We start from the raw sequence: 24401 nt of genomic DNA on the forward strand, positions 1-24401 counted from the left end.
GATGTTTTCTGGTATGAAGCTTTGGACATGTCTTGAATATCAAGTAGATATTTTTCAGTGGATTGTCTAGCAGTTGGTTTTCAGCTTTCAGTTGTGGATATCAATGATATTTAAGGCAGCATTTAAGAAAAATCAGCAATTTATAAATGTTCAACCATCCTATTTAAATTTAAACCAGTGAATTGTATGAACACTACATGTGTTTGTCTTTTTAGCTAGAGTTTTGGAATTGGTTGCTTTAATGGTTTGCTATTGTCTAGCCCTAACTATCATTGATAACGCATCCCATTCCAAACAGTTCCCTCAGTAGGTCAATAGTTGAATAGTTCTGGCACTAGTTAGCAGAATTATATTCAACAGAACTCTTTCACAGCCATATAGATGTGTTTACAGGGCGGTTCCATGTTTATCTTGGATATACAGGTGTATAATAAGCATAGGTGTGTTTTTCTCAAATTAAATGTGGTAAGAAATGTCTACATGTCCTGGTGCACCTTGACTATTTTTTGTGGTTATGTACTAAAACATACCTTAAAGGGTTGTCATTAATCACTTACCCCCATGTCGTTCCAAACCCGTAAAAGCTTCGTTCGTCTTCGAAACGCAATTTAAGATATTTTGGATGAAAACCGGAAGGCTTGTAACTGTCCCATTGACTGCCAGGTAAATACCACTGTCAAGACCCAGAAAAGTATGAAAGACATCGTCAAAATGGTCCGATTTGGGTAAGTGGTTAATGACAAAATTTTCATTTTGGAGCGGAGTAACCCTTTAAATCTCGGCTGTTGTAATCAAATGCAGAATCAAACTTTTACAATTTGATCTGTTCCTGCATTCGATCACATCTTTAATGCATTAGTTTATGTATTTAAAAACACGGTGTAATTTCAGACTATTTCTGTCTTCTTTTTTCACCTCTAAACATAACTTTACCGTTATGTTTATTGTGGAAAAAAAGAGGAATATACCAAAGTCTATCATAGACTTGTATGTGTGATGTAAAAATAATGCCTTTTTAATGATAAAGTTAACACTTCATCTGTCCCTTTGCAAATAACACACAAATTTCTTCAAAATTCAAACAAATTTAAAAAAAGTGTTGAAATATACTTTAGTACATTTCTGATTTAGAGATCAGAATGGTTTTTATCATTCTTAACTGTTGTAAACATACATTGTGTCTTTAAAAATGCGCATTACTGATTATATCTGTATACTTGTACATTGTTGTGATTTACTAAACCAGATTTGTGACCCTGGACCACAAAACCAGTCATAAGTAGCATGGGTATATTTGTAGCAATAGCCAACAATACACTGTATGGGTCAAAATAATCGATTTTTCTTTTATGCCAAAAATCATTAGGATATTAAGTAAATATCATGTTCCATGAAGATATTTTGTAATTTTCCTGTCGTAAATATATCAAAACTTAATTTTTAAGTAGTAATATGTATTGCTAAGATTGCTAAGAACTTGGACTTAAGAATTTGGGCAACTTTCAAGGTGATTTTCTCAATATTTAGATTTTTTTGCATCCTCAGATTCCAGAGTTTCAGATAGTTGTATCTCGGCCAAATATTGTCTTATCCTAACAAACCATACATCAATAAAAAAGCTTGTTTATTTAGAAAAAAATTGACCTTTATGACTGGTTTTGTGGCCCAGGGTCATTAAATTTAAGATTAAATTCTCATCTCACCAATTATCCAAATCCTCATATCCAATCCAAATCATCTGTTATATTTCCATTGAATGGGATGACGAAGTGTTACCTTGTTTCTGCCAAAAATTGAATATCTCTCATGCAATTCATTTTGCTCCTGCTTTGCATTAGACACAGTAGTATTTGCTTTAACTGCTTAAACTAACATCCATCTTCCCTCCGTTGCTCGAACTCCCTTCCCCTCCGCCTGACCATATTGCTTGGGTACAATAAGGCTGTGGAAGAGGAAGTTTTCAGTGACTATGTCACTGAGACGGCCCAGGCTGGTCTGGATCCGACCGCTGCCCCAGAAGCCGCGCTGCCCAGCGGCACCGCCGACCCCGTCGGAGTGGACGCGTATGACTTTAAGGAGTATGATCTTAAGGAATATGATGTGACTGGGCTTGACAAAAATCAATATGAGTATGGGGCATACGATGAGTTTGGCAATGCGGCTCCAAACCCTACGTCCAATTACGAGGACAATTTTGGGCCAGGGGTTGCTGCCGAAACCGACATCGCTGAAACAGAAGTGACGTCGGACGTAAGTATTGACCCCCAAATGAGGGTGTCCTGCACTTGGATGTTGGATGTGGGAATCTAGCATGCACTGTTGGCTTTGTAGTCCACTTTTTTGCATGGGGTCCAACCATTTTTGGTTAATACTAATCTGCACTGCACTTTTTTCTCTTGTCCATATTGGTTTTCTCTCCCCGTCTCTGTGTACATTGATCATATAGGTTCACAGATCACTTACATGCACACTCTCATACCAACTGTGATTTGAACTCTCTGACTGTCAGCACCTTATCTCCCATAATGCCCCGGGATATGGCAATTACCCCATACCACAGACCCAGCTGTCTGTTCAGACACACCTTTCTCCACCTCCTCCCCCTAAAGGAGCTCATACTTCCCCTCAGTGAAACACTCTGATGCCTGTATCTTACAGGCCACATTAGTGAAGGTTTGACGGCATCATATCCTGCCCAATTACATTGCTGGTTACCCATTCAGAAAGATTGAAGTTATGAATTAAAGGGTCATGCTTTAAGGGAAAATTTCACCCAAAAATAAAAATTCTGTCATTAATTACTCACCCTCATGTGGTTCCAAACATGTGAGACCTTCGTTCATCTTCAGAACACAAATTAAGATATTTTTGGTGAAATCCAAGAGATTTCTAACCTTGCAGAACAGAAACATTCAAGGCCAGAAAAGGCAGCAAGGACATTGATAAAATAGTCTATGTGACATCAGTGGTTCTGATGAAGCTAAGAACAAAAATTAACAAAACTTTATTCAACAATTTCTTCTCTTCTGCATCAGTCTCTGCCAGACGTTCATGAAAGAATATGCAGAAGAAAAGAAATGTTGAATAAAGTTAGTTTTCTTTGCACACAAGAAGTATTCTTGTAGCTCCATAACATTACAGTTGAACCTCTGATGTCACATCAGCTATTTTAACAACATCCTCACAACTTTTCTGGGCCTTGAGCGTGTCAGTTGTATTGCTGTGTATACATGCTCAGAAAGCTCTTGGATTTCACTAAAAATAACTTAATTTGTGTTATGAAGGCAAACAAACGCCTTACAGGTTTGGAACGACATGAGGGTGAGTAATTAATGACAGAATTTTCATTTTGGGGTGAACTATCCCTTTAATTTGGGGACAATTCTTACTATTAACTGTGACATTTGCCTCAATAACTCCCAATTTGCTGCCTGTTAGTAGTTAGTAAGGTACCTTTTTAGCACTTTTCATATTTACATGTATTTTTACATTGAATACACTTAGCACTCCGCACCAATATTAACCCTATCTATCTATCTATCTATTTGTTTATCTGTCTGTTGTTCTATCTACCATATATATACTAATTTTGGTCTATCTATCATTTGTTCCGTCTAACCTCTGCTGTATGTTTGCAGGTGGGTGCTGTTGCTGGTCTGGGTCAGAAGGGAGAAAAAGGAGAACCTGCAGTGATTGAGCCGGTGAGTTTGATTAATTTATCAATTTGATGTTGTGATCTGTTCTGGTCAATTTGTTTTATTCTGGTTTTGTTGTGATTCATTCATAGGGAATGCTGATTGAAGGACCTTCTGGACCACCTGGACCTGCTGTAAGTTGCTGCATTTTGTCCGCAATGCAATTTTCAGCCAATGTGTTTTTTGAAGTCTAAAATCTTTGGGTCATCATTGTACTCCATTCTGTCTGTTTAGTCTATTTTCTTTTTGTCTTTAGGGTCTTCCAGGCCCCCCAGGTTTACAAGGCCCTCCTGGTTCAGCCGGAGATCCTGGTGACAGGGTAAGATTTTGTTCCAGTTTCTGACTCCAGGCTGTGTTTACTTATGACTACCACAGGTATTTGCAAAACATCAGCAGGGTTTAGGTCTGTATGCTTTCTTTTGTAATTTTTAGTTTTACAGAAATTTCAATTGTCATTAACCAAAACTCAACAGTGATTAAACGGGAAAAGAGGCGTGCCGAATGAAATCGTGAGACACAGATTGTCTAGAAAGGCTTTGAAAAACAGTCTGGCTGTAGTAAACTGCAAGACCACATGAAAATGTGTCAGTAAACAAAACATAATGCTAATTTATTCTGAACAGGGTCATGGCAGATTCCTGACCCTGAGGGCACTTTTACACCCACTGTGACACATTTAGTTTTTAGATGTGAAATCCTGAATGGCTTTATTTAGAAACAACACGGATTAAAGCAAGTCAATGTTTCCAAATTATGATGAGTCGCAGTAATTCTAGTTACTTTAGAATGAGCAGTCATCGTACAACAGGCAAAATGTCTCATTAAATGCAGCACGTACCCTCAATCTATTTCTGTATGCAAAATACACCCACTGCTCATAAAAAAACATCTTCTGCCTTAAACGGTTTGAGGATAATTATCATTAGAAATTCCCAGACCAACTCCAAAGTCTGTCTGGCGGTCTGATGTTAGGTTTGTATTGTGGGTATTACACGTCTACGCAAAAACACACTCTCTAACAGAAACAACACACACACAAGAATGCTAATGATGAAACTAAATAACTCATTTGCATCAGAATATCATTTAGTTGTAGATCAATACAGTTCATTTTACAAGTGAAAATAAATACAAGACAGCAAAACCACAAAAGGCAATAAAACGCATATCAATTAAAAGTGGGATCATGAGTATTTCCTGTTAATGAGACCTGTACACCACAGTGTGACATTTAATATTGTTTATTAGTGTTATTTAACATCTGCCCAAGTTAAACTTGTATCAGAAGTGAAACAGCTCGATAATTTGTTGTGATTGGACTTGGTGGATTAATAGTTATCCCACATGATCATGAACTAGAAAATATATTTAAAATGAACTTCACTTACCTTCAATTTCTTCAATCCCCCTCCCTCTCTCACTCCTGTCTTGGCATTCTCTTACCTGTGTGTTGTCAAGTCAAGAAGTGTCAAATTACTGATTTATCCCGTCTCTCTCTCTCTCTCCCGCTCTTCCTGGTTCCTCAGGGTCCTCCAGGCCGCGCTGGTCTTCCCGGAGCGGATGGCTTGCCAGGCCCCCCTGGTACTATGCTGATGCTGCCAGTAAGACCCCTAAATCTACCAAATATCTTTGTAGATCTCTCCAGTCTATGCTGTACAACAGGTTGATGCATGTATTGTTGCATGGAAACGGTTATAACAAACCTGTTTAAAATATACAGTATGATTGTGCAGTAGCTTGAAAAGAACTGAAAATGTATATAAGTTAAAAATCATGGTAATGGATGATATATAAAACAAAAAATAATGACTGCATTCTTCAGTTGTTTAGACTTTATTGTTGTGAAGTAGTTTTTAGAAGTTTGGAAAAATATCTAAATCCTAATTAAACATTCATAATGCTGCATTTCATATTTGACTATACTATACTTACAGTATATTATATTATATTATGTTAAGTGTTATACGTACTTATGCATAAATTAATATAATGACTGCATACTTCACTTTTTTAGAGCATATTATGTTTTAGTAGTTTGCAAAAAAAGTATAAACATTCACTTAGTTTTACAGTATAGTACAGTATGTTATAATATTAAGTGTTATGCATGCTAATACATAAAATAGTGTATACTATAGAACTATATGCTTATTAGGTATTATAGTGTTATACCTAATAAGTATACATAAATAAAAATAATGGCTGCATGCTTCACGTCTTTACAATATTTTGTTTGGAAGTTTTTTCCTGAAAACCATTCACATCCTAATTAAATATTCATGATGTTGTTTTTCGTGTTTAATTCCCCTAATTTTTATAGTATAGTACACTATAGAATTAAGCATCTTTTATACATAATAATGATAAATAAATGAAAATAACTAGTCATTTTTATTAATTATTAATATATATATATATATAAGTATATATATTAATATATTATTAATATATTATAATATATACTTAATATATACTATTATTAATATATAAGTATTAATATATAAATAAGTCATTTAATAGTTTTCAGAAGGATTGAAAGCCATCTAAATCCTTATGAAATATTTGAGTATTTAAGTAACTTAGTTTGTACTCTATTATATAATGTAGTATAGAATGTTATAATAATGTTATAATTCACATTTGTAGAGCATATTGTAAAATTATGTGCTTTATATAATGATTAACTTAGTATTTACAGTACAGCATACTGCAATATTTAGTTTTTTATGTAATGAAGCTGTAAAATGAAAATAATGATTGCATATTTCAGTGTAGTAGTTTTGAAAACAGTCTACATAATAATTAAATATCCATAATATTGCTTTTTACATTTGATTTTCACAGTATTTGCAGTATAGTACAGTATAAAATGTTATATGACTGCACACTTCAGTTAGTTTGAGTGTATTGCTGTTTAGTTTTATTTGGAAATACTATCCAAATCCTAATTAAGTATTCATAATATTTCTTTTCACTTTTGATTTACTTAATATTTGTAGTATAGTTCAGTGTACAAGGTTAAAGCATATTTTTTAGTATTTTTAAAAGTATTGAAAATCTAAATCCTAATTGCTTTTTGTGTTTGAATAACTTTATATTTATAGTGTAGTATACATTTTCATAAAGTGTTTTTCTAAATATAAATGATAATAATGAATACTCTGTTTATGTTTGACAGTTCCGTTTTGGCGGGGATGGGGAAAAGGGTCCAGTGGTGTCAGCTCAGGAAGCCCAGGCTCAGGCCATTCTATCTCAGGCCAGGGTGAGTATGAGAAGTAAAGGGCCAAATGGCCCTCAAGCTTCACCCAGCTGTTTGCTAAAGGGGGAGGTGGGGGACTCCGGACTGTTTGTAGGGAAGAGGTGGGGCGGTAGGTCACAGGGTGGGGAGGGGATTTGCTTCAGCCTTGTTTGCGCTAAAACAAGATTGAAACGGAGCAGCACAGGCTGCTTTGACTCATGCGGAGAGACTAGTTAAAAATACTAGCAAGGTTCACGACCTGCAGGAGGGCGATCCGACAGGTGCTGCAGATGAGTGCTCAGATCTGTCCTTGACAAATGCAGACATTGCCACACCTCCTCTGGCTGAAAAGAGAGTCAGTGTTCGTTAATTATTGTATATGTTTGATGGTATCTTGGTGATTTTGATGTGGTTTTGGTTTGTTTTCGCAGCTCGCCATGAGAGGTCCACCAGGTCCAATGGGTCTCACTGGAAGATCTGGCCCAGTGGTGAGTTTCAGTGACCCCAGTGACCTCTGCAAATGTCCCACCCAATCAGCTTGCCAATTTCTGTTTTACTGACTGAAAATGTACAGCAATTCTAAGTTCATCACTATTAATATGCAAAACAACATTTCTATATAAAATGTTTTTAACAGCCTAAATCATCCCACCGACACTTATTGGGCTCCAAAATATCACAGTATCTTTTCTTTGACTACTTTTCAATGAGAGGCCAAGTCAGGGTTATTATAGAAAATTCAAAAACTAAAATTGAATCCATAAGAAACATTTAAGTTGCCTGAATTAAAATAAACATTAACTGAAAAATGAAATAATAAATAAAATAAAATAAAATTAAATAAAATAAAATTAAATTAAATTAAATTAAATTAAATTAAATTAAATTAAATTAAATTAAATTAAATTAAAAAATAAAATTAAAAATAAAATAAAATAAAATAAAATAAAATAAAATAAAATAAAATAAAATAAAATAATAAAAACTATAATAGTATCTCAGTGACTGTAAAATAACACTGGACCAAGTAACTAAATTATGACCAGACCTGTTGAAACATGATGGGTTGGTGAACTCAAGCCTAAAACTCTTCAGGCTAGAAATGAGCCTACTCAGATGCGACAAACTAATGACAAAAATACCTAAAATAAGCATTTGGGAAATGAAAACCACAGCCCTGTCATGTCATACTTATCCTACAGGACTGATTGAGCGTGAAATGAGTGGTGGAAATTTAAGAGAGACTTGAAATCATAATCTTTGTTTAAGAAAAGAACACAGCTACTATTTAATGGCTAGTTAGGAATCCTTAGATGTGTCATTTAAAAAGCAGACAAAAATGACTCCTTATAGCAGGGTGTACTTTCAGGAAGAAATGCAAAACTCAACTCTCAAATTATCTTTGAAATTAGTTTGAAAAAACTAGGACAGACTGTCTGGAATAGCAGGAATTTCAAAATCAACAGTTTGTTTAAGTATTCTGCTTTATGTGGTGCAGTGCAATAGAAACACCAAATTCCCTAAAGTTCCCTAACTTTTTAAAACAAATCCAACTCATTATGTCAACTACATTAACTTTAGTACTTTTATTCAAGGCTTACTTTAATTTGCCTAGAAAGTGAAGAACAGAAATTGTATATTCTGTGTAATATTGCCACCTGCTGTTTCTTTGTATATAGTGCAGGCATTCCGATCTTTCTGTAACTGTGTTAAAAACATGTTGGTTTGGTCTAGAATTGGTCTAATACATCTCTCTCTGGTGTCAACCACATTCAGGGTCTTCCAGGAGCTCCTGGCCTGAAGGGAGAGAGTGGAGACCATGGTCCTCAAGTAAGACAAAGCTTTTCTGACTACCAAAGATTATCCTACCTAATTATCTACTTGCTTAAATTATCACATATCTTTCCACTATAGGGTCCGAGGGGTATCCAAGGTCCACCAGGGCAAATGGGAAAACCTGGCAAGAGAGTAAGATATTTCACAAACACAAAAGATTGTTCATTTTTGCTATCTCTTATTACTTGGCTGAGTCTTCAGTTAGTGTATGGACACATACAGTAATAGTTGCCAATAGTCATATCTTCTCTGATCCCTCTTTGACAGGGTCGTGCTGGAGCTGATGGAGCCCGTGGAATGCCTGGAGAATCCGGATCTAAGGTACAAGAAATATTCTTACACACATATATGCCGTATGCTGAATGGTACATTTAAATATATTGTTTGAATTTTTTTATCTTATCTTCTTCACAGGGTGACAGAGGTTTCGATGGGCTTCCGGGTTTGCCCGGTGAGAAGGGACACAGGGTAAGTATGAACGCATAAAAACAATGCAATTGACAAGTGCAGTAAAATGAGAGTAAATGATCAGGCTGTTTAAAGGGGGGTTTGAAAAGAAGATGAAGGGATAGACAACAATTTTTAATCTTTTAAGCTAATTACTAAATTATCTCTTAGATGCAATTCATATAAGATTTTGGAAAGGCAACTCTGTATATTGTGTAATAAATACATAAATAAATAACATTTTAATAAATTAAATTAAATGGACAGTTGATAAATATTGTTACATATTAAATAACTAAATGTAATTTAAAGTTAAAAAACTGAAAAATAAAAATAAAATAAAATAAATTATCGATAATTAATATATATTGTTACATATTAAATAACTAAATGTAATTTAAAGTTAAAAAATGACATATATTGATTGCCACAAAGAAGTTAATTTTTTTATATTTCATGTTCACTACTCAGCTTTAAAATTGAATAAAATAAAATAAATTATAGATAATTAATATATATTGTTACATATTAAAATAACTAAATGTAATTTAAAGTGAAAAAATGACATTCATTGCCACAAAAAGTTAATTTCTTCATATTTCATGTTCTCTACTCAGCTTAATAATAAAATAAAATAAAAAAATGAATGATGTACAATTAATATATAGTTACATATAATAACTAAATGTAATTTAAAGTTAGAAAATTACATATATTCATTGCTACAAAGAAGTTAATTTCTTCATATTGCATTCTCTCTACTCAGCTTAATAAAATAAAATAAATGATAAAATAAAAATAATAAATGATGGACAATTAATATATATTGTTACATATTAAATAATTAAATTTAATTTAAAGTTAAAAAATTACATATATTCATTGCTATCATATTTTATGTTCTCTACTCAGCTTAATAAAATAAAATAAATAAATAATGGACAATTAGTATATATTGTTACATATTAACTAAATGCAATTTAAAGTTTAAAAATGACATTGCCACATACAAGTGCATTTCTTCATATTTCATGTTCTCTACTCAGCTTTTGATTTTGTTGAAATGTACGCTTAAATACATGAATTAATAATAAGCTAAATTATTATTATACCTAATTCATGTAACCCTCATTCTCATCTTCACTTTGATTTATCTACCTAATTTCCAAACATCTCTGTGAAACAGTGAAGGACTTTTTAATATTTTTTTATTACAAACATTAATTATTAACATTAATAACTTGACATTAAAGTATATTGCAGATTATTATTTCACTTTTATTTTTAAAACAGAATGTAATAATAATAATAGGTATACAAATTATAAGCACCAAAAATGTTAAAATGTTTATTTTCAACAGCAAAATAGTCACACCCTTATTGTACTTTGGAAACAAGGCATCAAGCACGCAACATTACCTGACAATTTTGTTATTCGTTGTACTATGGATATATAATAAAACATACTCAGCTCTTCCGAGGTGAAATTAAGAGCCTTCTGCTCGGGAAACTTTACAGTAGGGTATTTCCACCCTTTTCCCATGTCAACACAGGTAATAATTATAGGATCCTAAATGGCTCCCAGATCACTTTCAAGCAAAGGTGAAAAGATTATATATTAAGTTGGATGTAATAACGTATGATGCTTCCTGTCTGTCTCTTTCTGACAGGGTGAGAACGGTCCTCCAGGTCCCCCTGGATCTCCCGGAGAGGATGGACCAAGGGTAAGTGCTTTTCTGAATCACCTGTAGAAGAAAAACAGCCTTCTCATCATCCTGTTGTTTTAGCTATTAAAATAACCATATTCTCTTCACTCCTTCCTCCTTTACAGGGAGAAGATGGAGAGATTGGACCAAGAGGACTTGCCGGTGAGAGCGTAAGTGTATCCCACCTTGCGTATTTCCAAAATGTTTTATTTCTAATTTGCCACCAGGGGGCAGAGTCACTCAACCTCGTATCCTATCATGATTCCTATTAAAATTCAGCAGAGAATACTTGCTCTTTTTAATCAGAACTTTCTCATTTCTTTTTATCTCAGGGGCCGCGAGGTCTCCTCGGCCCTAGAGGCCCTCCCGGACCTCCTGGACAACCTGTAAGTGATTTTTAATTTATAATCTTGCGGATCTGATGCTGATTGCTCGCTTCTAATCTTTCACCATTGATTTCTGCAGGGCATCGCTGGTGTTGATGGTCCACAGGGTCCCAAAGGAAACATGGTAAGAGACATGAATCTCGTAAACCTGGCGTTTTGTAGATGAAATCAGCGTAGCAGACGCTGATAACACTTGTTGAGTGAATCTCAGTGGGTTTTAGATGTGTTTCGGCCTGTATGTATCGTTACTAGGACTGCTGTTACGTTTAATTTCATTTCTTACTGCAATAGGGACACTACTAGTGGACGAATAAACTTTGTGTAACAAAATAGCTCTGAATTTGGCGTATCTAATCCGAAACATTGTTTGTTTTCAGAACCAAATTATGACTAAGAAAAACAGTTAACTCATCTGTTGGAGTATAAATGCTAAGTTATGATCCCTCAGATAAATAAAAAACCTTTTTTTTCAGAACTAAACTGATATGGCATAAAAAATACCTAATTTTGTACAGTAACTAAACACATTTTAAACACTGAGGTGAACTTACTGTCAAATAAGAGGATAGTTTTATCATAATGTTGTACTGACATTCTGAAGCTGACAAGGTATAATAACCTTTTTTCATTAATATTGTCCATAAGACATATTTAATTTTGTTAGCATCATATTCACATCAGCAAGTAAAGCTCATATGCCAGCCCGCACAGAGATACACTGAACATTGCTGGTGATTTGACATATTCAGGGTGACATGTACTGTCTTTTTCTGTTGAACAGGGACCTCAGGGAGAGCCGGGCCCTCCTGGTCAACAGGGAATCCCAGGAGCACAGGTGAAAACAAACACACACACATTTTAGACACTGAATCTCAGACGTTTTACTGTAAGGTTTGAGTATTGTTTTTGTTGTGCAAGATACGGTTTGTTCGGCTTTGGATCAAGCAATCCCATGTCATCTACACTGTAATTTTCTTTTTATATTAAGGGTTCACACAATCTCGCAAATGTCAGAAATGAATACAATCAGTTATTATAGGGATTTAATATATTGCCTTTTTTTAAATGAATTTTGTAATGGTAACTTTTTTTTGTAATGGTAAATTATCTCTGCAATCCCTATAAGAATTTAGAAAGAAAGTATAGTAACTCTGTATATTGTGTTAAAATAAAAAACAAAAACTAAAAAAGAAAGAGTAAAAAAGCTTAAAAAGGGGGAACAATAATTAAGATATTTCGTTATTTTGTTATTAAATATATAAGTAAATATCTGAAATATATATTACATTAAATCATATATATATATATATATATATATATATATATATATATACGTAAAATCTAATAAAAAATGATAAAATCATATAACAAAGTTAAATAACTTTTGAATTAACCTCAAAGCAAAGTCTAAAAGTAAAATCTAATATTAAATATTCAAATAAATATCTAGTTAGTGTGAGCCTGGACCACAAAGCCAGTCATAAGGGTCAATTTTTGTTTACGCATCATCATTTACTCAGCTGATGTATGTTTTGTTAGAATAGGACAATATTTGGCCGAGACACAACTATTTGAAAATCTGGAATCTGAGGGTACAAAAAAATCAAATTGAGAAAATAAGAACTTTTAACATATTTACGGTAGGAAATTTACAAAGTATCTTCATGGAACATGATCTTTACTTAATATCCTAATGATTTTTGGCATAAAAGATAAATAATTTTGACTCATACAGTGTATTTTTGGCTATTGCAGAAATTATAAAAGTAAAGTCTAATTTATAATATAAAGTATTTCCAAGTATCTAAAATAACACTAATATGTATAGAGAGAGATACTTATATGCATGTAAATACGCTTTGATTTTGCTTAATTACGGGATTAAAGATTGAATTAATTATTAACCCAATTCTGAAGTATTATTTAGCTCAATTCCTTGAACCATTTGTTGGTAATTTCTCTATGATTTTTCAATCTTTCTTCCAAACGACTCTGAAGCTTAGAGGGCACGGTGAAATTATCAGAAATATTTCTGTACGCCTCTGCTGGGCTCAGAGGAAGTGGGCAGCTGAAAGCGTCTCATTCATAACGCCCCACCTGCAGCGGTCGAATCAGAGCAAGTGAGCTCAAATTTCCCTGGAGTGAACTCCTGGTCAGCACATACACAAATACACTGAATCAGCCACTGTAAACACACATAGTAAACACACGTGCATACGCACACACACACTCAAGCACGCTGTGCAAACACGAGTGACCCTGCCAACTCACACACAGGGACAATACAATAAGTCCATTATTGGGTGTAAGTCATCAGTTTGGGCTCCTCTCTACCACACACCTACCCCTCTATCTCCCCCCGCCCTGCTGCCATGGCAACAAAGCTTGACGTCTGCTGTCTGTTTTCTGTCCTACAGGGTCTTCCAGGTCCTCAGGGCCCCATCGGACCGCCTGGAGAAAAAGTAAGTCTTTCGTTGGTTTTTATGGATAGAATTCTCAGGAGTTTCCTTGAGACAGATTGAAAAATTAAAAAAGATTATGTAACATATCATGGTGATATAAAATTGTTGGTTTATTTATCATCAAACAAATCCTACACTACCAGTCAAAAGTTTTTGAACAGCAAGATTTTTAATGTTTTTTTAAAAAGACTCTTCTACTCACCAAGCGATCCAAAGTACAGCAAAAGCAGTAAAATTTTGAAATATTTTTACTATTTAAAATAACTGCTTTCTAGTTGAATGTATTTTAAGATGTAATTTATTCCTGTGATCAAAGCTGAATTTTCAGCATCATCACTCAATCATTAATCTTCAGTGTCATATGGTCCTTCAGAAATCAGTCTAATATTCTGATTTACTGTTCAAGAAACATTTTTATTATTATCAATATTTAAAAGAGTTGAGTACATTTTTTCCAGGATTCAATGATGAATAGAAAGATCCAAAGATCAGCATTTATCCAAAATAAAAAGCTTTTGTAACATTACACACTATAGCATTCAAAAGCTGGAAGTCAGTATACATATATATATATTTTTTTTTTTTTGGAAAGAATTGATAGGAATTAATACTTTCATTTAGCAAGGATGCTTTAAATTGATCAAAAGTGATGATAAAGACATTTATAATGTTACAAAAGATTTCTATTTTATATAAATGCTGTTCCTCTGAACTTTCTATTGATCAAAGAAACCTGAAAAAAATCTACTCAGGTGTTTTTAACATAGTAAAAATAAATGTTAATAAAAGCAGCAATTCAGAACATTAGAAAGATTTCTGAAGGATCATGTGACTGGAGTAATGATGCTAAAAAAAATCACCTTTGAAATCACAGGAATAAATTACATTTTAAAATATATTCAGTTATTTTAAATAGTAAAAATATTTCAACTGATTTTGCTGTATCTTGGATCAAATAAATGCAGTCTTGGTGAGCAGAAGAGACTTTAAAAAAACATAAAAAATCTTTCTGTTCAAAAACTTTTGACTGGTAGTGTACATCTTGAAGAAAAAAAAAAACTGCTGCAAACTCTAGCAAAAAAAGACCAGAAAATGTTGAAAAATAAAAATAAGATTTTTTGTTATTAATTCAATGCACTCATAAAAACTAATTTGGTTTTAATGACAAAAAGTATTTATAATATATCATTTACTTTCTAATCTGCAAAGGAGTGTAAAAACCTGATTAGTCATAAAATAATGTCTTCCGAATCATTCATATATGTAATAATTGAATAAATAATAGTAATAATGCAAGACCTACACCTTACAAATGGTCATCAAAAGCAAAAATGCTACAAAATGCACATATTTTTTGAGAAGGTGTAAACAAGGACTAATTTTGCAATCAGCACCCTGAAATAAGTAAGAAACAAGTATTGGATTTCATTCAGCAAATGTGCCGCAGGCAGTGTTATTAATCACTTATATTTGTATTTCTTGCTTTGCTTTGGATACATAAATAAATGCAAAATGAGCTTCGGTGCAGGATAGATGTGACTTGGTCTCAAAACATCACTGGAGCATGCATTTATTTCTGTAGCATTCATTTTCAAGCATATTTTATTTTTCATAAGACAGCTGCTTCATGATTCAGTGCGTGTTATTTCCTGTAGGGCATCTAGGGTCTTAGAAATTCTTCTTAATCTAATCGAAGTTTTTTTTTCTCTGTCTCTTCATGCAGGGTCCTCAGGGAAGGTCTGGTTTGCCTGGATTGCCTGGTGCAGATGGACCTCCTGTAAGTATCAATGATACTTATATATCAAGTGACTCATGTCTGCATCAATCAATTGGACAAAGACCATAAACGATTATCTGTCTTCTTACACATTTTGCTTGCTGGCATAACTGATACTATAGAAGCATCATAGTAAAGATGCATGTTCAGTGTAATCTTTACATATTTACAAAAAGCTAATGTCACACACTAAATAGACATATATTTCTCTCACTTCTCACTTTATACGAATTATCTTTATTCTACAGGGACATCCTGGTAAAGAGGGTCCACCTGGAGAGAAAGGAGCTTTGGTAAGGAAACTCAGTTATAGGAAGTATTTTTGGTTGATTAGATTATTAATTTAAAAAATGGCTAAAATTGCAAATGTGTCTTGGAGAGCATTGGTCTTGGTCTTTTATCTGTCTGACCAATAAAACCTGGTAAAAAAGCAGTATTTGTCCCTGACTTTGCTTTTCTTCTTTTGACTGTTTAATTCAACTTCAGATTTAGAAAACATTGTTTGGTCAGTGTGTTTAGCTATAAACCTTTTGCAAGGTTACAGCCACAGATATACATTCTTCTCCATACACATTTTGTAATTTTTCAATGTTGTCATTTTCAGGGCCAGCCCGGTCCCCAGGGCCCCATCGGCTATCCTGGCCCTCGTGGTGTGAAGGTAAGGCATTTTTTGAATTTGATAGAGATTTATTGGTGTTCGCTGAGTTTGTGATCTTTGCTTGATCACATGCTCTCCGTCTTACAGGGTGCTGATGGCGTTCGTGGACTGAAGGGAGGCAAAGGAGAGAAAGTATGTATAAATCCACATCTTTTTTTGAATGCTAGGCCTTGATGCTTGTACTAAAAATCACTCCGATGACACTTACTAGTCACAAAATCTGCATAAAAAGAGTCCAATAGCCACTACATGTTCTCTCCACTTTAACATCATATCACAAGTGCTGTTTAATCATGCAGAGAGAGTGTCATAACACTTATTTCAAGAGACAAAATCACTCCATCACCATTAAGTACGTCCAGATAGACACAAACCTCTTCTTTCCCCATCTCAAAAACCATCAACGCATTTTGAAATGAATGCTAATCAGATTGCGTTCGGCTGTAATTTAGCAATGTAGAAAAAAATGACACTCGACTGAGGGTGGGATTGATATTGTAATGCCATCGGAACAAGACTGAGTGTCTAGCCGTGTCCATATCCAAATAAATAAGGCATTAGTTGAGTTGACAATGCTGTCAGGTGGTCACAAAGTTGCATAATGCATCATGCACATGCAGGCGAGAGATTCAGATTGATGTTTAGTGACTCAGAATGTGAATTCAATCATAAATCAACACTGTGAATCATAAGAGTTAGCATACCTTTAGCTGTTACCTCACTTTTAGCCATTAGCACACATTTAATCAAGGTGATCAAAAAGTTACATAATGCATCATACACATGCAGGCTAGAGATTTAGATTGATGTTTAGTGACAGAATGAGAATTCGATCATAAATCAACACTGTGAATCATAACAGTTAGCATTCCTTTAGCTGTTAGCTCACTTTTAGCTGTTAGCGCACATTTAGTTAAGTGCCATCAGGTGATCACAAGGTTGCATTATGCATCATGCGCGTTTAATGACAGAGAATGAGAATTTGATCATAAAACAATACTAAGAATCATAACAGTTAGCATATCTTAGCTCACTTTTAGCCATTAGCACACATTTAGTCAAGTGCCGTCAGGTGATCAAAAAGTTGCATAATGCATCATGCACATGCAGGCGAGAGATTCAGATTGATGTTTAGTGACAGAGAATGAGAATTCGATCATAAATCAACACTGTGAATCATAACAGTTAACAAACCTTTAGCTGTTAGCTCTCTTTTAGCCTTTAGCACGCATTTAGCCAAATGATGCATAAAGATGCATAATGCAGCATGCACATGTAGGCAAGAGATTCAGACTTATGTTTAGTGACACAGAATGAGAATTCAATCATAAATCAACACTAAGAATCAAAATAGTTAGCATACCTTTAGCTGTTAGCACACATTTACTAAAATCCCATCAGGTGATCACAAAGTTACATAATGCATCATGCACATGTAAATGAGAGATTCAGACTGATGTTTAATGACGCAGAATGAGAATCCGATAATAAACACTAAGAATCATAACAGTTAGCATACTTTAACTCACTTTTAGCCGTTAGCACACATTTAGCCAAATGCCGTCAGGTGATCAAAAAGTTGCATAATGCATCATGCATATGCAGGCGAGAGATTCAGACTGATGTTTAGTGACAGAATGATAATTCGATCATAAATCAACACTGTGAATCATAACAGTTAGCATACCTTTAGCTGTTAGCTCAGTTTTAGCCTTTAGCACGCATTTAGTCAAGTGCCGTCAGGTGATCACAAAGTTGTATAATGCATCATGCACATGTAAGTGAGAGATTCAGACTGATGTTTAATGACACAGAATGAGAATTTAATCATAAATCAAAGCTGTGAATCATAAAAGTTAACATACCTTTAGCTTTTACCTCGTTTAGCCGTTAGCACACATTTAGCCAAATGATGCATAAAGATGCATAATGCAGCATGCGCATGTAGGCAAGAGATTCAGACTTATGTTTAGTGACTCAGAATGAGAATTCAATCATAAATCAACACTAAGAATCAAAATAGTTAGCATACCTTTAGCTGTTAGCACACATTTACTAAAACGCCATCAGGTGATCACAAAGTTACATAATGCATCATGCACATGTAAATGAGAGATTCAGACTGATGTTTAATGACGCAGAATGAGAATTAAATAATAAGTAAACAATAAGGATCATAACAGTTAGCATACCTTAACTCACTTTAGCCGTTAGCACACATTTAGCCAAATGCCGTCAGATGATCATAAAGTTGCATAATGTATCATGCACATGTAAGCGAGAGATTCAGACTGATGTTTAATGACACAGAATGAAAATTTTAGTCATAAATCAACCCTGTGAACTATAGCAGTTAGCATAACTTTAGCTGTTACCTTACATTTAGCCGTTAGCGCATATTTAGTCAAGTGCCGTCAGGTGATCACAAAGTTGCGTATAAGATTCAGACTGATGTTTAATGACACAGAACGAGAATTCAGTCAAAAATCAAAGCTGTGAATCATAATCTTTAGCTGTTAACACACGTTTAGCATCAAGCTGATGCTTGGTGACAATGAAATTCAATCATAGATCAACACTATATATCATAACAATTAGCACACATTAAGTGTTTTTCAGCCGTAGCTCACGTTTTGCACAGTTTTAGTCAAATTTATTTCATATATACAATATTGAATGAAATCATTGCAAGTGTTGCAGTACTGCATTACTGTCAGCAGATGGAGATCTAGTACAGTGCTAAAGATTTAATGGTGCTGTATTTATATGCAGAAGCTATAGCTTTATCACTCTATATGTTTTCCCTAATGTCTCATCCTACTTTTCAGGGTGAGGACGGTTTCCCGGGATTCAAGGGAGACATGGGTCTCAAAGGCGACAGGGTAAATAAACAGCATCCAGCCTTGCTGGCTTCCAGCCCATGCTAATTTAACCTATGAAGGGTTGCACTGATTGGCTGTTTTTCTGTGTATGTTTAGGGCGAGCTTGGATTGGCCGGACCCAGAGGTGAGGACGGACCAGAGGGCCCGAAGGGTCGTGCGGGTCCCAACGGTGAATCTGGACCCCTAGGACCTGCTGGAGAAAAGGTACGCTGCTTGTTGATTACGAATTACCGTTATTAGTTGATTACCGAGGCGTGGGGCGTCAGGAAGCAATGCGGAGTTTGTGTTTGGAATATTAATAGCAAACGAGATGTTTGTTTGTCCAGAGATGTTCTTGCACTAATGATCCTTGGCTTGTTTTCCACCAGGGCAAACTTGGTGTTCCGGGATTGCCTGGCTATCCAGGACGTCAAGGGCCAAAGGTAGGCACTTAAATTGAACATGACACCTGTACCTGCATCACGATTGTTTCACTTATGAGCTAAACAACAACTTGGCTCATTAGCATGAACTAATGCCCTCCTGAGAATACATTATGCATGCTGCACCGAGTAAGGCTCTTTTAAAATGAGCAGCTCATGCCAGGATTGTTCCCTGTGCTGTTGAGGATGCTGGTCACGCAGGCAGCGAGGAGAAGTCGGAGCACAGATGCCTGTGTCAGACCTCAGCGCCTTTCATCAACAACAGCATCAGCTGTAACAGCAGTACCCAATCTGGCTCAAGCCAGCCCCAAACTAGACCTTAAGTGGCCTTGGAGGTCTGGAGACCTTCTATGACAAACTTTGCCGTCATTACGGCACCTAGTTGGTGCATTTGCGAAGACTTCGGTTCACAATTTGGTACATTTCTCGGTACATTTATACGGAGTGCACTTCACAGTCATTTATAATTTATAATCAGTATTTTTTTTTCTAAAACATCCCAAAAATAATCCTACTTGTTTACTTAAAATATTCAGTTTTTTAAATAAAAATATATACACATTTCTGCTTCCAAAATTGTATACTTTTTGGAATATGAAAAATTAAATTTGAAAGTTTAAATTTTAAATTCTTTTTAAAATTTGAAACTTAATTCCCAACTATTAGTGAAAGCTCCATAATCTAAAAATGTATTATAATGTCACATTTAAAGTGTATGCATCATGAACCATGAATTAATGATTTTATATTATTTTCTTAATTTATTTTAGAATATGTACTTTCAGACTGTGATACAAAGTACATGAAGTTAAACTTAAAATCAAATTTTCAACCACCGATGCAGGCTATTTTGGGCATATCATTAAAAAAATATTTTAAGGCCAACAATGTCAAATTCTGATAATGTTATCATTTGTTTATTATTTATTAACATGATTTAATTTAGTTTAGATTTTTTCCATTTTTCTCTTAACCTTTCAGTGCCGATAGTGGAGTAGAAATGACATATTTCACCTTTAAAGCTTATCTTAAATTTTCTTGAATAAGATGGAATAAAGCCCAGTCCTAGCGTAGGTGCTGACTCCGGTGGTAAATTTACAGTCTCATAAATCCAATTCTATTTAGCAGCATTAACGAACGACAGACAAGTGATGTGATTACAAGCACTTTGACATGCCATCATCTCTGGAACGGATTCAAACAGCCTGCCAACTCTCAAATTATCATGAAGTGCACTTTTGAAGACCAGCCATCACTGTCTGAGTGGCTACTGGCGTCAGAGTTGTGGCATTTTTTTATAGAGTGTCATTGCTTATTCGTCAGTGTCTCACCTTTACAGTTTCATAATATAATTGTGGTAAATCAAACCTGATTTCTCCAGGAGGCCTGGGCTTAAAATGAATGTGTAAAACAATGTATTGATTTTCTTTCTTGAATGCTTATACCGCTGCCAGGATTGAGGAACGTGGGTAAGCTGTTTTTAATTTACTGCATTGAAAATGAGAGAAAGAAACCGACAAGAAGTGCGAATGAGAGCGATTAAGGCTCATCAGTAGTGACTCTTAATCTTAACTCCGTTTGGTTGTTTATCTGACTGAGTGGCCATTTGTTTTCGTCCAACGTCTGTTGTTTCAGTTGATTATATCGTGCTCTGTCCTCGGCGGACCCCGTTGTATTTCCTCACTGACAGGCGATCCCTTCCCGAAGCTCTCCTGCGCTTAGTCTTGTGCAAACAAAACAAGGAAACTGATAATCGAGATCGGCCTTGTTTATCTTGGGATATATCATACGCATTCAAAGTCTATCTTTCAACCGCTGAATTATTCTGAGAAAACAGCTAGCCAACAGTGGGGACAAAGCAGTCTCACAGCTATTTAAAACTCTACAGTGGAAGTAGCAAAGCCAAGGATGCTAATGCTAACAGATTGTAATGGCATTTAACTGTCGGAATCAGTAGGAGAGTCGGGACTCTTGGAGTTTATCCCTCATTAATATGCAGGTCCTGCTGCCTCCTCTTCCTCCCTTAAGTCTTTTTCTTTGATTTGCAGGGTTCGACCGGTTTCCCCGGATTCCCAGGAGCCAACGGAGAGAAAGGAGCCAGGGTGAGATGGATTCTTCCAACCTGCTTTGTGTGAAGTGCACACTGCATTATAACAAACATATGAAAAAGGCTGATTGATTCCTTTTATGAAAGGATTTGTATGATGACTTTGTACAAAAACATGGACACGAATCAATACGTGACTACAAAAGATTCTGGAATGATTGCGTTCACGCTGATTTGACGACAATCACACTTCTGGAAAACTACTCGCAGAAAGTGGGCAAAAGTGTGTGAATACATTGGGTCAAAGGTCATCTGAATGTGCTTACATTTACTGTACGTTTACACTCACCCCATGACTACATTTACTACATTGTATAATGTTACTCCCTTTGCATTTACCTTTACATTTAACTCCATTTTACATGGTATACAGTTAAAATGAGAGCGTGTTATTACATTTGATCCACCGGTTAAAATGAGACCTGTTAAATTAATCCTGGCTGAAACTATTCAGGCCTGATTAGAAATCTTACAAAATCACTCTATGATGAACAGATCCCTTATGGAAATATACCATGGTTATTATTTTAGTAAAAGTGTAGTAAGCATTTTTTGGCATGTTGATTACCATTTGTATAACCTCAAACTATGGTTAGTGTAGCAAAACCATGGTTAATTTGTGGTTACCGTGGTTTAACTATAATGACCATGGTTCTTTGGTTTATTTTGTAGTAAAAACATGGTTAATTTTCATAACTGATATTTTGTATTATCGCCATTAATGTCTTCTAAATTATATTTTATGTATAATAATATATAAATTAGCTTTGCTTTTTCAAGCTTCCATTCAGTGTAGCAACTTAGCATACCACAGGTCAACTAGCCTACTAGCTTTGATTATCACATATGCAAATCATTTTTTTTAAATTAAGCTGTTTTGCTTAGTTTTATTAGCTATCACTTGCAACACCAAAATGACCTCATTTAGAGAGTTAGCAGTATGTTTTGACTCATTAGCATTAAGCTACATCAGTAGCATAGCTGTGCTAAAGCCTTCCATAAGAGAGCATTTTTACTGTGTAAAAATACCCTTAGATTCACATTTTAGATACATTTTGGAAACATACTGTATGTTTGTGACTATTACGTAAACTGAAAATATATGTTCCTAACTAGTAGAAATTCAGTTATTCCTCACAATAGATAGAAATTACAACACATCCTAACTGAGATTCAGAATAATCATGGAGCAAAAAGTGCTATGGCTCTGCATTGCTCTAGCTGCATTGCTAGATGCTAGTTAAGTGATTTCTTAACTAACATATTTTCCTAACTATCAGAAATTCAGTATTTCCTCACAATAGACGTAATTAACACATACTCACTAAAATCCAGAATAATCATGGAGCAGAAAGTGCTATGGCTCTGCACTGATCTAGCTGCATTGCTAGTTGCTAGTTAAGTGATTTTTTAACTAGTATATTACCCACCAACTAGGAGAAATGCAGTAATTCCTCACAATAGACGTCAATGAACTACAATCCTGAAGACTGAAATCCGAAATAATCATGGAGCGAAACTCTCTATGGCTTTGCATTGCTCCAGCTGCATTGCTAGATGCTATTTAGGTGATTCCTTAACTAGAATTATATTTCCCTGACTAGTAGAAATTCAGTACTTCTTCGCAATAGATGGAAATTAATTACAACACATCCTGACTAAAATCCAGAATAATCATGGAGCAAAAAGTGATATTTCTATGCATTGCTCCAGCTGCATTGCTTGATACTAGCTAAGCGATTAGTATATTTCAATACCTAGTAGAAATTCCTCACAATAGACAGAAATTACAACACATCCTGGCTGAAATTCAGAATAATTACTGAGCATGAAGTCCTAGGGCTCTGCATTGGTCCAGCTGCATTTGTAGATGCTGGTTAAGTGATTTCTTAACTAGTATATTTCCCTAACTAGTAGAAGTTGAGTATTTCTTCGCAATATATGGAAATTAATTACAACACATTCTGACTGAAATCCAGAATTATCATGGAGCAAAAAGTGTAATGGCTTTGTGTTGCTCCAGCTGCATTTCTAGAGGCTAGTTAAGCAATTTCTTAACTAGTATATGACTAGTAGAAATTCAGTAATTCCTCACAATAGACGGGAATTAATTACAAGACATGCTGACTGAAATCTAGAATAATCATTGAGCAAAAAACCCTATGGCTCTGCATTGCTCCATCTGCATTGTTAGATACTAGTTAAGTAAATTCTTTACTAGTGTATTTCCCTAACTAGTAGAAGTTGAGTATTTCTTCGCAATATATGGAAATTAATTACAACACATCCTGACTGAAATCCAAAATTATCATGGAGCAAAAAGTGCAATGGGTCTACATTGCTCCAGCTGCATTGCTAGAGGTAGTTAAGTTATTTCTCAGCTAGTATATAAGTAGTAGAAATTCAGTAATTCCTCACAATAGTCAGAAATGAATTACAAGACATCCTGACTAAAATCTAGAATAATCATGCAGCAAAAAACCCTATGGATCTGCACTGCTCCAGCTGTACTGCTAGATGATAGTTAAGTGATTTCTTAACTCGTATATTTCCCTAACTAGTAGAAATTCAGTAATTCCTTATAATATACGGAAATTAATTACAAGACATCCTAACTGAAATCCAGAATAATCATGGAGCAAAAAGCACAATGGCTCTGCATACAGTACATCACACTCCTAAAACCCTTATGTTCATGGAAAGAGTATGTTGTGCTGATTACCACTAGGAAAACTACTCAAATATTTCCCTGAAGAAACCCTCACCCATTAATTCAATGGGAATC

At 34.9% G+C, this 24401-nt stretch overlaps 1 protein-coding gene across 6 annotated transcripts in view; it reads left to right on the forward strand.

Moving 5' to 3' along the window:
- col11a1a (collagen, type XI, alpha 1a) overlaps positions 1 to 24401 on the forward strand; it is an 84391-nt gene that overhangs the window by 21328 nt on the left and 38662 nt on the right. For 4 of the 6 annotated variants that reach the window (XM_051097902.1, XM_051097903.1, XM_051097904.1 and 1 more), the window contains 24 exons: positions 3639 to 3701; positions 3788 to 3829; positions 3952 to 4014; positions 5222 to 5296; positions 6874 to 6957; positions 7365 to 7421; positions 8710 to 8763; positions 8848 to 8901; positions 9037 to 9090; positions 9184 to 9237; positions 10887 to 10940; positions 11048 to 11092; positions 11255 to 11308; positions 11388 to 11432; positions 12090 to 12143; positions 13726 to 13770; positions 15494 to 15547; positions 15796 to 15840; positions 16152 to 16205; positions 16293 to 16337; positions 19034 to 19087; positions 19184 to 19291; positions 19456 to 19509; positions 21558 to 21611. In XM_051097902.1, coding sequence (XP_050953859.1) covers positions 3639 to 3701; positions 3788 to 3829; positions 3952 to 4014; positions 5222 to 5296; positions 6874 to 6957; positions 7365 to 7421; positions 8710 to 8763; positions 8848 to 8901; positions 9037 to 9090; positions 9184 to 9237; positions 10887 to 10940; positions 11048 to 11092; positions 11255 to 11308; positions 11388 to 11432; positions 12090 to 12143; positions 13726 to 13770; positions 15494 to 15547; positions 15796 to 15840; positions 16152 to 16205; positions 16293 to 16337; positions 19034 to 19087; positions 19184 to 19291; positions 19456 to 19509; positions 21558 to 21611 — 1365 coding nt within the window. Of the gene's footprint in view, positions 1 to 1941; positions 2251 to 3638; positions 3702 to 3787; positions 3830 to 3951; positions 4015 to 5221; positions 5297 to 6873; positions 6958 to 7364; positions 7422 to 8709; positions 8764 to 8847; positions 8902 to 9036; positions 9091 to 9183; positions 9238 to 10886; positions 10941 to 11047; positions 11093 to 11254; positions 11309 to 11387; positions 11433 to 12089; positions 12144 to 13725; positions 13771 to 15493; positions 15548 to 15795; positions 15841 to 16151; positions 16206 to 16292; positions 16338 to 19033; positions 19088 to 19183; positions 19292 to 19455; positions 19510 to 21557; positions 21612 to 24401 lie in introns of all 6 variants that reach the window. The other 2 variants (XM_051097899.1, XM_051097900.1) reach the window with 1 other exon arrangement.

This window comes from Labeo rohita, chromosome 24 (assembly GCF_022985175.1).
Source record: "Labeo rohita strain BAU-BD-2019 chromosome 24, IGBB_LRoh.1.0, whole genome shotgun sequence".
Classification (NCBI taxonomy): domain Eukaryota; kingdom Metazoa; phylum Chordata; class Actinopteri; order Cypriniformes; family Cyprinidae; genus Labeo; species Labeo rohita.